The sequence below is a fragment of the Cavia porcellus genome, unplaced genomic scaffold (assembly GCF_034190915.1).
Source record: "Cavia porcellus strain 051 isolate PalLab524CR breed Dunkin Hartley unplaced genomic scaffold, mCavPor4.1 scaffold_7, whole genome shotgun sequence".
In the NCBI taxonomy this organism is placed as follows: domain Eukaryota; kingdom Metazoa; phylum Chordata; class Mammalia; order Rodentia; family Caviidae; genus Cavia; species Cavia porcellus.
Window position 1 is genome coordinate 53,104,329 of NW_026947490.1, and position 16,315 is coordinate 53,120,643.

At 39.4% G+C, this 16,315-nt stretch overlaps 1 protein-coding gene across 2 annotated transcripts in view; it reads right to left on the bottom strand.

Moving 5' to 3' along the window:
• Tmco1 (transmembrane and coiled-coil domains 1) overlaps positions 1 to 16,315 on the bottom strand; it is a 47,122-nt gene that overhangs the window by 20,202 nt on the left and 10,605 nt on the right. For both annotated transcript variants that reach the window (XM_063253594.1, XM_003468665.5), the window contains exons 4-5: positions 12,975 to 13,021; positions 9,503 to 9,570 (exon numbers count right to left, since the gene is read on the bottom strand). In XM_063253594.1, coding sequence (XP_063109664.1) covers positions 9,503 to 9,570; positions 12,975 to 13,021 — 115 coding nt within the window. The remainder of the gene's footprint in view (positions 1 to 9,502; positions 9,571 to 12,974; positions 13,022 to 16,315) is intronic.

Consider the following 16,315-nt stretch of genomic DNA (forward strand, 5'->3'; position numbering starts at 1 on the left):
GCAGTTTGTGAACTGTATAAACATAGTTGAAATCTAAATATTCATGTAGGATGCTCACAGAAAGATGAAAATTAGAAAAGTAGAAAGTAGAAAGGCAAATGATTATAATTACTAAGACCAACAGAGGAAAACATGACATTTAGGCTGGGCAAATGCTTATAATACCAACACTCAAGACAGCTAAGGCAGGAGGGTTGCCTTGAGTTCGAGACCAGTCTGGACTCCTTAGAGTTTAAAATCAACCTAACCTATATAGTGAGACACTGTCTCAAAAATCAAACAAACAAATGAAAAACAAATTATTTGTGGTTGTGTGGTCCCATGATTTGGACATCCCATGATGTCCCAAATGTAACAGCTTCACATACTAGTAACTAAACCAACTATGGATTGACATCAAAGCTATGTATCAAAGTTTAGTTTTCAAAAATATCCAAGAACAACCACCAAAAAATATTCAAGAACATAAGCCACACTCAAAGACACAATGTCATGTTTCACAACTAGGATTGAAAATCTAGGACTTCTCCCTCTCAGATCTAACGTCAACACCCTTTCATATCACTAAGAGAGGGAAGTGGGACAAGATGCAGTAAGTGTATGTCCCCAAGATAAATGTAATTATTATGTATTATAAACCTTTTCTAATAAAAACATTAAATTTCAATTGTTATTGACCTGTGATTAGGAGGCATGATTTTGCATTATTTTTTTCCACTGTTGTTGATGGGTTAAAAGTAAAACATCACACTTTCAATATTTATTGCTAAGATTAGCTTATTATACTATAAAACTCTCCAAGTTACCATGGACAAAAACAACCTATGGACTGAGAAAAAAATGGCAGCCTGCTAGGGGACTGGATGCAAAGTCTCTGCAGAGAAATCAGATCAGATGCTAGAATATGACAACATGGAGAGGGCCAGACGAATGGATAACGATTCTTAATTAAACAAGGCAGTAACTGAAGGGAAAAATAAAACTAGGAAGAAAAAGGAAAAGCGCAGGTGGAGAGCTAAAGCCTGACGCACTCATGGAGATCCCTTCCGCACTGTATTAGGCGCGCCCTGAGGATCCAAGGTCTTGCTGAGACCGCAGCTGCCGATAACAGGAGTCGGGGAATCCTGGGCCCTTAATGGCAGGGCACGGTGCAGTGAGCAGTGGATCCAAGGGGAAGAGCTATATTGGCTCTCAGCGACTGCTGGAAATTGGGACCTGGGGCCTCACGAAGCAGCCAGAGCCACCTGGCTGCACCGGAGGAGACTGCGAGAAGCTCCTGGGCTCCAAAACCAGACACCGCTGACTGATCCTGGGCTCCAAAACCAGACATGCAGCACAATGTGCAGAGGACCCAAGAGGAAGAACTGCATTGATTCCCGGTGAGTGCTAGGGACTGGGTCCTGCGGCTGCTGTCACTGGCTAGAGGACATCTTGGAACTGGGCAGAGCCCAGCACCGTGGCGGCATCAGTGACACAGAGAGGACTGGTGGAGGACATCTTGGATGGAGTTGGGCAGAATCTGGCACTGCAATGACATCAATCAGATGTTCCTGGCTCAGAGAGAACTGGCAGGGTCAGCTGGGGTCGAGCTACGCCTCTGGTTGGAACCCAATAAGCAGATACAAAATTCTCGTGACTCCGTGACATCTACAAGGTACAGCTTAACTTGCGAATTGACTAGCACAGAGGCTCAAAGCTAGCCTGCACCATCCCTATATCCCTGAGTGTACCTCAGATAACAGCAAATTGGGGAGGGCAGCAAAAACTTCAGTCAGGATGCTTCGGAAAGACCCTAAGCAATATGGAGAGGGCCAGAGACCCCCAGGACACACCAGTCTGAAAGAAACCAGAAACATGACAAGAGATAGAAATAAAAAAAAATCTCCAGTGGCTGAATCTGAGGAAATAAGCCAGGAGAAGTAAATACAGAAGAGAACCAGTACAGTAACCATCCAATACTAGACACAGCATCAGCGGATATAAAGAAGTACCTTCATGACTCCATAGACGAATTTAAAACTGTACTTCTGATCCAAGTGAGGCAAGATATAAAAAGATTAAAGAAATGATAAGCCCCTCCCAAGAGAACACAGGAAACGGAGGAAATCAGAAAAGAAAGAGAAACCTCTGATGAAGAATTTAAACATAACCTAGAATACATGAAACAGATCCAAAGAGATTACCAGGAAACTAAAAACTCCATTGAAAACTGGCAAAATGCCTTGACAGAAACTAAAGTTAGCCTTTTGAAACTTGGAGATTTATGATATATGATTATGAAAGAAAAGATCTCTTAAAAATAAGGAACCAGAAAGAAACAATTCAAAGGTTAGAAGATGACAAAAGGATACATAACTTAAGAATAAAGCACATGAGTGAGGAAGCAGGAGTAACCAAAAATGAAATACAAAGAATATTCACAGATATATTAAAGGAAAACTTCCCAAGCATAGGAAAAAGAAATGATATCCAGATAAATGAGGCATATAGAACTCCAGCCACCCACAACCAAAACAGATCTACACCCAGACATATAATAATCAAGATTCCAGAAATCCACCAAAAGAACAGAATACTAAAAGCAGCCAGGGAGGGAGGGGCTAGGGATTTAGCTCAGTGGCATAAGCGCCTGCCTTGCAAGCAGGCAGTCGTGAGTTCGATCCTTGGTACCGATAAAAAAAAAAAAAAAAAAAAAGGAAAAAGACAAAAAAAAAAAAAAAAAAAAGCAGCCAGGGAAAAGCAGCAGATTACCTACAACAGAAAAATTATCAAAATAACAACAGACTAATCAACACAAACTCTCAAATCAAGAAGGGCCTGGGGGGAAATAGTCCAAACTCTGAAAGAAAATACTTTGCAATCAAGACTGATTTACCCAGAAAAACTCTCTCTCAAAATTAATGGAGAAATAAGATGTTTCCAAGACAAGGAGGAACTGTGGGAGTTCACGGCCACCAACCCAACCCTACAAAGAATGCTGAAGGATATTCCAGAGAGAGGAAGGGATACTAGGATTCCAGCAACAGTGGCAGAGACTTCAATGAACGGGGAAGATAGTGGAATGAGGGAGTAAGGTGGACAAATTATAGCAGTAAAGTGGAGTAGCAGACATGAGGCAGAGACGGTAAGCTATACTCTTTAATATAGATAGTCCTGATATACTAAAAAAAAAAACAGGCAAAGTAGATTAGGAGCAGGCTCCATCAAGATGCTCTGACTGAGAAATACACTCAACCCGAAGGAGGGTTAATATACTGAAAGTCAAAGATGAAAAAGCAAAGCTATATGTGACAGGAAACCAGAGAGAAATAGGGACAACTCACTTTTGGGCAGTGTACAACTACACAGCTGGAAGGAAAGAAAACCCTATGACTTTAGTGAGTAAAGGAGTACAGCTCAAGATCAAGCTCAGGGGTAGAAAGGTTCAGCAACACTCAGATAGACAATGGGCTGGCCCCCTAATCTAAAAATTAAAAGGGCTAGTGAGATCCAAAACATACAAAGCATCCTGAGAAGGGGAAAGGTGAAAAATAGCCTAAAAAAGGAAGGCAGAGGACATTGTTAATAGTGTATCAGGATTTAAAAGTCATAGTAATCTTATCTTTTTAATTTGAATTTAATTTGTTCCAGTCTGTCCACTCATATCAGATTTGAGGGCACAGATATCTAACCCAAAAATAGCAGGTTATACCATGGTAACTATCCCTAATTTCCTATTATCTTAAACTGAAATCCTGTATTACTTACATTGTCTTACTATGACTGATCTTATTTCAATCTGGTTTGTTAGGCCGCAGTTTTGCCTTGGCTGATTTTATTCGAATTTGGTATGCTTGATAGTATCAAGTCTAAAAGTAGAGGCAACTACTCTGAAGATGACAAAATGTAAAAGATATCCATACCAGTTTTGATTATTAACCGCTTTCAAGTCCTATAATGTTTTCAAAGTTGTGTTTTTATAAAAATAGCTATGTAATACTATGCTTAACTATATTAAGCCTGATGATATGGACAAGTCTATTGAAAATAACAAGAGAAAGCATATTAACTATGGTAGATCACCTAATATTGTGGTCTTATGTCTTTTTCATAGCATGTTTTTCTAGGAATTTGTTTTGTTGTCGTTATGATCTGTTTTTCCCTATAGTACAGAGAGGATGGGTATACATGTAGAAATTCACACATGGGAAGATTTTTTTAAACTATTTACGGGAACAAATTATACAATGCAAGATGTAATGAACAGATACTCTGAAGAAGAAGAGACACTAAAAAACCCAATGCTAATGCTGTAACATTATGATATAAAATCTAGCAAAACTATGATTCACTGTTCAGAGTGATATTAGTCTAGTCTCCTAAGTTCAATTTCACCATACGTAAAGATAAGGACAGCTATTACGAAGAGAATGAGAGACATTATAGTAGTCATTATTGACTTCCCCAATATCAGGTCTTGAAGACCTAAAAAGCCTTCATCATCCTGTAATGATTTGATTAGTTCTACAATATGCAGTATATATTCAACGTGTGTGAAGATGGGGACAACTATCTGGAAGAAAAGTAGAAACAGTAAGATAGACAGTGAAGATCTCCAGTGGACTTGCTTTGAAATCTGTGTTTCTTTAAATTGTTTCTTTATGAACTGTTTTGTTCTGTTTTGATGTTTAATTTTACCCTCTTTAAGATAAAAAACAAGTGTGTAGGACTGATAACCATATTACTAAGTTTTTGTTGGATCATTGAGCAGAACTGTTGGCAGTGTCATTATGTGAATGTCACTTTATATGCTTTTAATTTTGTAATCTGAACAACTATTTCTAAGATGACAATATGTAACTTATCAACTAGTGAATTCTTACTGTTTATTTTTCTGTAATTCTGTATTATTTCTACTCTTTTTTCTCTACTTTTTTAATGGTTCTTTCTCTTTAAATAATAATAATAATAATAACAATAAATCTATGACCTACTAGTCAACAGAAAACATTTCATCAATCAGTCTTGGATTCTCAGTTTGAGAATTTAGTTTTTCAACTGGTTTGCTAGTGTCTTCTTGAAAGACACTCACATTTTAGAAATTATTTTAAAAATGTTGATTCATGTCTGAAATAGGATCAACTGCTTTGGAATAGTACAGGTACAAGAGACAGAGGGAATAGGGGTGTGTATTACAATGTTTTATTCATACATCTGAACAGGCCCTGAACCTGAAGGACATGAATGCTTTATACTTAAATATGAAGAATTTACAGTCATACAGACAGACACTCACCTGAGTCTAGTGAAGAATCAGGTAAAGCATCTTAGGGAAGCTGTGGGCGACCAGAGGAAGATTAAGGTTTAATTGGCCTCCTCTGAGTGCACAAAGAAGAGAGTCAATTGAGTTGAGTTGAAGTTGTTTACCTGAGAATGCACTAAATGGATACTTGAAGGCAGATGAGCCTGTGTTCCTTTAATTATCTGTAGCCAGGTTTGAGTGAACAGAAGGAAGAGAGCTAGAGATGCAGGCCTCCCGTCTCCGACTCCCTACACTTTCTGCACAGGCTGAGCTTCCCTGGTTCCAGCTTTGTCCTGGGTCCCAGAGTCCCTGTTCCTCAGTGTGGACTTTTGTATGTTCTGGGGTCCCTGTCTGACACCACCATGGGAAACTAGCCCTCCTCCAGCCTTCCCACCCAGGCGGCTGGTCGAGACCTACTTCTGTACTAGTTTGTTCCCCTGACTAAATGACAGAGAAGAACTCACTTGACAGAGAGGCTCCTCTACGCTAGAGGCAAGAATTCTGCTGGCTGCCAGGAGGATAAATTGACAGTGTCTTTTATACTGCTGGTCTTCAGGTCAGGGAAACAAACTAGTAGCAGGCCTGGGTCTCTAACAGCCCGCCTGGGTGGGGGAAAGCTGGAGGAGTGGGCAGTGCATGGGAAAGTGACCTGGGACCGAGGGTGCAGGTCAGTCTCCAACAGGAGGCAACCTTTGAGTCAGAAAACAGAAGGGTAAATATGGCAGGTCACAAAGCAGTTATGTATAAAAATTTTCATGTACAAATATACATAAGAAAAACACATAACTTGGATATGTACTACATTTGAAAACACAGTGATTTCTACTTTTTTACATTTATGAAATAAAGAAATTTTTCTAATGAGAATGTATTACTTTACTAATGGGGGAAGGCATAAAATAAATTCATGTTAAGGAAAATATATGGCATTAGGAGAAAACTTATTTAAACCAGCTTCTTTTCTCATAAAGCACTCTTTTAGTATACATGAGTGTGAGTGATTATATGCCAAGGAAGATTAGTTTATTTTTCTTTTCTTTTTTTTTTTTTTTTCGGTACCGGGGATCAAACTCACAATCTTGTGCTTGCCAGACAGGTGCTTACACCACTGAGCCAAACCCTTGGCCCCTCTATTTTTCATAATATGGTCACAAACTATTTAAAAAGAATATGGTGCAGAATTACTACTCACTGTTTTGGTTCCATCTTATGCAGGCTATTTCACTAGAACTTATCTGCCCCTAAAACTAAAGAATAACTTCTAATGGGGGGGGGGGGGTACCAGGGATTGAACTCACAACCTTGTGGTGCCAGGCAGGCACTTATGCCACTGAGCTAAATCCCTAGCCCATAACTTCTAATGTGAACTTCAAGTAAATCAAGACTCAAAGCTGTTGCAGTGGTTACAAAAGAAGGGCAATAAGAATAACTATAGAGACATAAAACACTAATCTATAGAAACATAAGAAACTCAGAGCAGGAAAAAAGATAAGTAGAAGTGTTAGGAGCTGAGCTAGTGATCTAGCCAAGCACCCAAGGAACGCCTTGAGTCCTCCCAACACTCACCCCACCCCACCCCAGACTCCAACAGGTAATGCAGCCCTGAGAACAGGAGCATGAAAGGAGAACTGACTGTTAGGCAAAGGGGTTTAACCTGACATCAACTTTCTACATGTATAAATGCGAGCACTGCCGTGTTTGAGCAGCGACTATCCTCCCAGTCAGAGAGAGGGCTTCACCTGACCTCAGCTTTCTGTGTACTGTCTCTTGTCTTATTTCTCCATCCTCTCGCTATCCTTCCCCCAGGAACTTGAGAGCTGCACAGGACATGGTAGTTAGGCAGCAAATAGAAAAAAATTGAGATTACTAAGCCAGTGCTGTCCTGCCCAGAACATAACACACATGAAGTCAATGTTTGACTAGTCTGAGTTGTACCAATGATGTTTATTAGTCAATTATAGTGTCTTTCAGTATGTAGTTTGCCAATTCATGGAGATTTATAGTCAAAATATGACACAAAGTATGACACAGTGAAAGATCCTGGATTAGACAGAAACCATGGTACTTTCAGCTGCCTTGGACAAACTGCTTAATTTTCCAAAAGTTTCGTCTAGTTATAAAGGTCTATGATTCTAATGATGAGTAAATGGAAATTTTATGTTAAAACTATTTGGGACATCCTCTCTAAATCCTTCAACTAGATAAAAATAACTACTCCCTTTTTTCTTCCCTACTATACCTCTGAGGCTGGGGATTTAGCTCAGTGGCGTAAGTGCCTGCCTGGCAAGCGCAAGGTCCTGAGTTCGATCCCTGGTACCACAAAAAAAAAAAAAAAGGAATCACCTCTACTATACCTCATACATATCAGAACATTCACGGATGCATTCATTGTTTATCTATCTTTTCTTCCTATAAAATATGATACTACTGAGCACAAGGGTTGCAATTTATTTATTATATTCTGATACCTAGGCACAGTATGTATAGAGAACTCTTTCTGGTCCTCATCACAGTCCAGAAGGTTTATATTTGTAATCCCATGGAGAAGTTATTGGAATTCAAATGAGTTAATTCCAATCTACCACTTCCAGGGCAACCCACTGTGAGAATAAAGACACTGAGACATATATACAGTTGTAAGGAGCCAAAGGGGTCCTACATTTAGCCAAGATGATGTTCACTGGAACAAAGACCACTACCCAGAGCCCAACCTGGGTTTTATTAATTCTCCATAAGAGGAGCTGGGGATGAGTGACAATGAGAGTGGTGGGAAATACATGACTGCCATGACTACAGTGAGCTGGGCTAGGTAGGAGATCTGAGATCACCTCTATAATAAGCAGAGGGCAAGAAATACAGAGAGCAACCTGCAGAACACAGCTGAGGTAGTATCTAATAATTTGGGGTCAGTGCCTCAGTTCTGATGTACAATCCTTTTTGCCCTGGGAAACCATAGTCTCCTCAAGGATCTGTCCCAGCCAGCACGGCTCTTCATCCTGCCACACTCAATATGTTTGGGAAGTCACTGGGCGGGGTAACACTGACCTGTTGCTTTGCTCAGAGATTACACATCAGTTCCTCAGCTAGCCCTGCTAACACTGCTTAAAGCCAATTGAAGGGACAAAGAAATAACCCAGCCAGCTCTGTACAGCTTTGGAAATAGGGCCAAATTTATCCAAAATGGAGATGGCTGCTCTTCTTTTCAATGACAGTCATCTGGGTGTTTCCTCACAGAATGTGAGGAAGGATAAACTTGGGGAAGAGGCACAGGTAGAAGGAAAGACAGACCAACAGAAGGAAGAGGTTGGGGAAGAAGAGAGGAAGGGAAGGAAAAGAGAAATGAGAATTAACATGCGTGGCAGAGGTCAGGTGAGTTTTACAAAGGTAATCATGACTGTCATCTTTGAATGTTTTCCTAACTTATGTCAAAAGCAGTTCCATAATTTCTCAGGTCTGCTATATGCTAGTTTAGATAACAGTAACTGACCACCTCACCATTAAACAAGATTATAGTTGTTAAGACTCTATTTTAAGAGTCAAAACATCTTTATATGACTACCTTCAGTTTGAAACAATATTCCAGTAAGCAATTTAAAAACAGGAGACATAGTATTTTTTAGAGACTGCATAGTGCTTAAGCCTTTACCTTCTAAATAAAATATCCTCAATATTAAGAGGGTAAATGAGTTTTGGGTAATTATACCCCATCAAAATTTAATCCTCTGAAAAAATTCTCTTGATTTTGGTAACTATTTTGAGGTTATATTAAAAAATGTGTTTCCTCTGAAGAAATAAACACTGAAGGAGCCAACAATAAAGAAGAGAATAACATAATCTCAAATGATTAATAAAAATGCATAAATAATCTCTGCATGAATACACATAAAAAACGGAAAGGGAACAGGAAAAATGGCCTGGGACATAGCTCAGTGGCAGAGTGCTTACACAGTGGACACAAGGCCCTGGGTTCAATCTCCAACACTGTCAATTAGAAAGAGACAGAGAGAAGAAATAGAGAAAAATACTAACTGTGACTCTGGATAATAGATACATTATTCACATTATTCTTGCAACTTTTCTGTATGTTTGAAATTATATCAAAATAAAATATTACAAAAAGTTTATGAAGATGTATATGTATACATACAGAGGCAGAAAGAGGGAGAGAGAGGAGAGATAGAACAGTGGTTACTGGCCAAAAGATCGTAACAGGATACTCACATGGAATTGAACATTCCCATGAGGGCAGTGAAACAAAAGCCAATTGCAAACATGGATTTCATTCGAACCTATAAGGAAACCAACAGATTGTCATTTCACACTAAAGCAAGCTGCCTGTATAGTATACCCAAAAAGTCTTGGTTTCAAAAATATTTGTTAAAAAGCTCTCCGTAGCAAAAGCTGTCTCGTTAGCTAACCCACCTTCTATCTCCAATTCCTGTTTTGGCCACCTCACGATGTACTGGGATGGCCATTTCCCAATTCTGACCACTGAGTAATAAGTGTAAGTAGTGAAAGGCACCTCAGGTCTCCAAAGCAAGGGCTCTTTCCCTGAGCTACATCCCCATCCCTGAGGGGCTATGGGGGGAAAGAAGAGGAGAAGTGGATGAAAAAAAGAAAAAGTTTTTAAAAAGAATTAAGATGTATAATGTACTAACTCCCCATGATGAAGGTGATCATTATACACTGCAAACATGTACTAATAAAAATTAAAATTAAAACGAATAAAAACAAAAAGGACAAACTTGAACAGCATCCTTTCAGGCCTCTTTTTGCTTAGAATGAAAATGTACTGCCCAGAGCAGTCAGCAAGCAAACAAGAGGCCTTGAATCTCTAAGGGCAAAAATGAGCTGCTTACAAGATCCCAGCTCTCCCAAACTCTAGACTTCATGGACAACAAAAAGAAATCATTTGTTAGGTTTCAGTTATTTGTAACTAAAATCTTCCTTAATTACATATTCTTTAAATATATAAACAAAAGCTTATAAAGATGTCAGATTAATAGATATTATCTCTGGGACTTTGGGACATTGGCAATTTTTATCTCTTAAAAGTTTGCAAATGGGCAATGGTGAACATACAATAACTGTTCTCAAGAAGTAAGAAAAGGGGGCTGGGGATTTAGGGCAACGGCATAAGTACCTGCCTGGCAAGCACAAGTTTGTGAGTTCGATCCTCCATACAAAAAAAAAAGTTTAAAAAGCTACTTTTTAAAATATTCATTTCTCAGCAGTTATGGACACTTCTTCAAGGGGGAATATTATAGACAGCCAAGTCAGGTAGAAATATTGTAGGCAGTCAGACAGGGCAGGGCCCTCAGAAGGTCAACGCAGAAGATAACTGTGGCTGGAGGTATATTCACTGAAGGGCAGGCTTCAAGAAAAGAGAAACCACTCACCCAAGTACTCTTACTCCCTCCAGAGAGAAACAGTAGTGACTATATTCTAAGTAGGCATCAATGGCCTTAAGGTGGAGACTGCTCTTCCAAAAAGGTCCTTGTCCTGTGACTTGTTTCCCCATTTCATTCTCATTTAATTACTACTGCCAAGTATCTATACTTGTTGTAATTGGTTGACCATAGTCTTGTCCCACCTCACACCCACCTTATGATTTTCCATTCGACCAATATTACCTAAGCGACTATACTTGTAATCTTATTGATTGATTATAGTTCTGTCTCACCTTAATCCTATCTCACGGCCTGCTTTTGCTCAATAAACACCCTAGAGAAGCAGTGTCTGTGGGCAACCTCCTTTCTGGGTCCTGTTCTGTCCCGCTTACACAGAAGTTCTTTTTCTCTCAAGAAACTCTTCCAGTCTTTAAAAAAAAAAAAAATTAAGATAAAATATCTACTTCTAATGCCAGGCATGGTGGCATATGCCTGTAATTCTGGCACTTGGGCAACCGAGACAGGAGAATTGCCACAGGTTCTCCGAGGCTACATAGTGAGTTCAAGACCAGCCCGAACTGCATAGTGACACCCTGTCTCAAAAAATCAAATAAAAAAAAATTTTTTAAATAAAATATTCACTTCTAAATTATAATCTCTTTTGAAAAGGCTTTCCAGAAGAAGATAAATATAGCAAAGGTCTCTCATCAAGTGAAAGAAAATGGTTACACAGTTCCTGGGTCCTGTGCTACATAAGCAGAAGTTAAGTAGCCAAGCTACACATAATCAGGCTACTATGCCCTAAGCACACATACTTGCTTATAAATAAGCACATAGGTACTGAAATCACTTTTCCTTACACTTTATAGTGTGTCTGTCACTCAAAACGAAAGGACTCTTAAAGGGCAAAATAATAAAAGCCACCTATAATGTTCTAACAACAATATTGCAATTATACAAGTCACCATAAAATCAAAGATTTAGGATTAACACAAGGAAGAAAAAGAAAATAAGCCACATCATTTAAGAACATAAGGGCCAGGCACTTAGCTCAGTGGCACAAGCACTTGCCCAGTAAGGGTAAGGTTCTGAGTTCAATCCCCAGTACCAAAAAAAGAAAAACAAGAAAACTACATAAAGAATGTGTGATAGGGCAACCCACATGGGACCCCTTTTTGTCTCTCAGATAGAAGCTTTCTTTCTCTCAATAAATATTTTTGCTCTTAACCTCCACTGTTCCTAAAATTCATTCTTCGATTTTAGAGAACTCCAACTTGCTCCAGACATATAGTAGGTTGGGGGTTTCATTCCCTGTATCATTTGGAGGTTCTACCGAAATCACTGGACAGATTTAAAGCTGTACAGCCACCCAAGATGAAACTGCCTGGTGCTATTGAGGCCTTTAGATAGACACTCTGTAGAATATCTCTGACTGCAATCAACAACTATGCCCCTTTCAGCCTAAAGAAGCCAAATTAGTCATCGCCCATTTCTCTCTCCCTCGCGGCAGTTCGGGATACTTCTTCAGAAGGGAATGTTACAAGCATCCGAGTTAGTTAGAAATATAGGCAGTCAAGACAGGGCTAGACCCTTGAAGAAGCCAGCACAGAGGACCGGATGTCTGGTGACCTTGAAGGGGACACACACCTCTTGCTGTGGGCCATATCTCAGGATGGTGGGCAAAACAAATGCAACCACACCCTTAAATATAATCCTTAGGGATTAAGTCTGGATCTTGAGAAGCCTGGAGTCACCATCCCAATCCCCTATAGGAAGAGTCACTGACATGACTCACTTCCCCATTTGTCCCTGATTTGGTCAATTTTACCTAAATAATTAAACTTACTGGTTGACTATAGCTCTGTCCCACCTCATTCCCATCTGCCTGGAGAGTTCCCAGTTTTCCCCCTTTAGAACCACCTCACCTTGTGATTTTACTCTATAAAAATCCCAAGAAAATACAGAATCTTTGGCACTTGGGACCCCTTTTGTCTCTCTCTCTCTCTGACAGCTTTCTTTCTCTCAATAAATATTTCTGCTCTTAAAAAAAAAAGAAAAGAAATATGTGACAGAGACAAATTATCACCTCTGTGATAGCCTCTAAAAGCTACCTATAATACTAAAGTGAAGTTTAAGAGCAGTAGTGAATTTTCACTTCCATTTGGCCCAGGAACACTATAATTATTATTTGTAACCCTCATAAGTAATAAATTTCTGAAAAGCTAAGTGCAATGCACTTGATGCAAATCAGTTACTTGCTAAAAACATGTGATTTACCATGAAATTATATTCAGGGCTCTTACCATTGAAAGATCTCTGTTATTATTCTTTAGTTTCTCTTCTTGCCTCTCTGGAAAGAATCAAGAATTAGTGAAATAGTTAATATATACAGTATTGAACTCAGACTTTCAATAAATTCTCACTGACTTGTAATTATAACAGCATTTTGTTTTGATATCATTTAATAAGATGAAATGCATATCTGGATTATATACTTTGTACTAACAGAAACTGCATTTCTAGTAAAGTCACATTTATAGGGAAAATAAGTACAAACAATTTACTTCAAAATTATGTTACATTGTTTCTTAGCAGGAAGTGAACATTTGAGTGTATTAGTCATCTAATTATGAGAGCAGTGTCAGCTGAGATAGTACACTAGACAATAGTGATTCTACTCCTTGAAATGTATAACTTCTTATACAAAAAGTTCTGTGTGTTGAAATAAGTAAGTGATTGAGTCTCTACAGCTGAGGCCTAATTTAGCCCTTAACTGATACTGGTTATCTAGCACACATTCTCTCCAAAATTGTGTCCTGAGCTGAGTGTGGTAGCACACGCCTGTAATCCCAGTACTTGAGAGGCTAAGGCAGGAAGATCACTTTTAGAGTTCAGGCCAACCTGGGCTACAAAGTGAGTTCAAAAGTGAGTTCAATGCCAGCCTAACAAAACCCCACAAAGTTGTGAGCACTTGCCTGGCAAGCACAAGGTCATGAGTTCTATCCCTGGTACAAAAAAAAAAAAAAAATGTTGGAAATAAATAGTACACATTATTTTGTGTTCAAGTGTCTCATGTGAATTATTCTTTATGCGACCCCAAAACTCAGTATTTAATATAGAGGACAATAATTTCCCAAAGAGAAAATTACACCTGTTAGGAGGAATTCTATGAACCCTCTTAATAATGAATTTCCGTAGAATAATCTCTGAGATGTGAGGAAAGTCTATGGATTAAAGAATCTGACAATAGGGGCTGGGGATTGAGCTCAGCGGCACAAGCGCTTGCCTTGCAAGCACGCAGTCCTGAGTTCGATCCCCGGTACTGACAAAAAAAAAAAAAAGAATCTGACAATATACAGAAGTCATATTTATTTTCTAGACTTCTCCAAAATGACAAAAAGGAAAGAATAAAATTTTAAAAGTGAGTATTTCAGTGAAACTGGAATAAACTAGTAACAATGACAACATCCATTCTAACCACAAAATTAACAGACCTCAAACCAATCCAAAAGCACACAAAGACAAAGGCCTAGAATAAATATATAATGTTAGACCTCAAAACAGGTTAAATATTGCTGAGTGGGGTAGGTGGTTCATGAAAGAGTTTTCAGCGCAGTTAGAAGACAGAATATAAAGTGGCCTTTATTTTAAGAATGCAGAGAGAACCCCCGACCACTAAGGTCTGGCTTTCTCTCTAACCAACACATGGTGTGGGGGCATATATATAGCTTAGGTCTGGGGTGAAGCCTAAGGGGCATTACTGATGTACAGGTAGCACGTGGGAATTTATTTAGGGGCAGGGAAGGTGACCTTCCGCCTCCCAGCCTCCCACAGCTGCACTAGCCCCTTTAGGGCAAAATCTTTTCAGTTCATGCCTATAATCCCAGCTATGAAGGAGACTATGGCAGGAAGACTACAAATTCAAATCCAGCCTGGGTAATTTAGTGAGGTTCTATATCTAAACAAAAAACTTTTTAAAGACTGGGAAGTAGTTTAATGGTACAGTGCTTACCTAATTTGAGTGACACCTTGGGTTCAATCCCCAGTATGGCAAAAAAGAAAACACAATCCTCCCATACTTCCGGATCACTAAGACAAGAGATGGCCACAACCATCACATAGCCAAGCTGCAGGATGCCTGCCCTTCCCAGTGCAGCCACCTTCTGAAGACAGCTACCTCTCACCATGGTCCCTACTGAGATCAGCCTTATGAATATTCATCACCTGTGATATCAACTTTAGTTATCAATGTAACTAGGTTAAGGGATACCCGGAGAGTTGGTGAAATACTAGGTTTGGGTATGGAGTATTTCTTGGAGGAGAATCAGCAAACTAAGGAAGATTTATTCTCACCCAATCTAGGTGGACAATACCGACATCCTCTGAGGACCCAGAAAGAACAAAAGGACAAAGCAGAGAAACTCCTCACCTTCTGTCTCTCCTCCCCCTTCCTCCCTCACCCCATCCACTCCCAACCTGAGAAATCCTTCTTCTCCTGCCCCTTGACATCAGAATCCCAGTCCCTGGCCCCTGGACCCCAGGATTTGGTTCAGTGGCCTCAGTATACTAGTGACACCATAGCATCCCAGTCCTCAGGATTTCAGCACTGGACTGAGTTACACCACCAGCTTTCTTCATTCTCCAGCTTCCAGACACCCTCTTACGGACTCTATCAGGATCCATAACCATGTCCCCCAATTCTTCTACTAAATTCCCTTTCAAGTATTTATGTATATTCTATCAATTGTCTTTCTGGGGAGCCCTAACTAACACATACCCCATCTCACCACCACAAACCCAAAAGACAGGACCTAATCTAGGACACAAAACAACCCAATGAGCCAAGTGAATTCCTTTTCTCTGGAATTTAAAGGAGAAAATCTTGAGAGAGAAAAATTGTGAAAGCAGAAATAAGTATTGGTTCTCAAACTTCCACCCGCCTTAAAATTATCTGAGCAATTTAGTTAAAAAGCAGACTTCTATATTCCTATTCAGACTCTGATTTGGTTCAGTCTGGCATAAGATTTGTAAGTTTAACCAGTAGTAGTATTCTAGGCAAAACTGACACAGGTTTTCTATAGATCACACTCTGAAAAACACTGAGATAGAAAGAACCCCTGGACACAAACTAACGTTAGGTGAAGGCAAAAGTTAAACATCAGATAACCACTACAGACAAAGTGAGGAAGTTCAGCAACAGAGGAGAAAAAGCATCTATTAATAGCAAAGCCTTAGAGTGAAGATGCCACCATCGGGCTTCTCTCAGACTTGGTCTACCACAGTTCTACATTCCATAACTAGTTAGTTCAGCTGTTTCTGAGTTTCTGACTCACAGACCCTTAAAAGAAATCTCTCATCATTTGAGGTAACTTAAATGCATCTGATAGAGCTAAATGAAATCCACAGATAAAAAGCAAATTAACTGACCAGGAATACAGCTCAGCAACACACAGCATCTGCCTGCAAGTGTGAGGTCCAGAGTTTGATTCTCAGTACCAAAAGGTGAGTGAGGGTGGGGGATTCACTTATCCTCTAGGAGAAGAAAATTTTAAATGGTCAAAACATACGCCCCTGAAATGAAAAATGGGGAACATATGATTCTTAGTTAAAATACAAAAGACCCCTCAGCTTCAATTAATGGCTC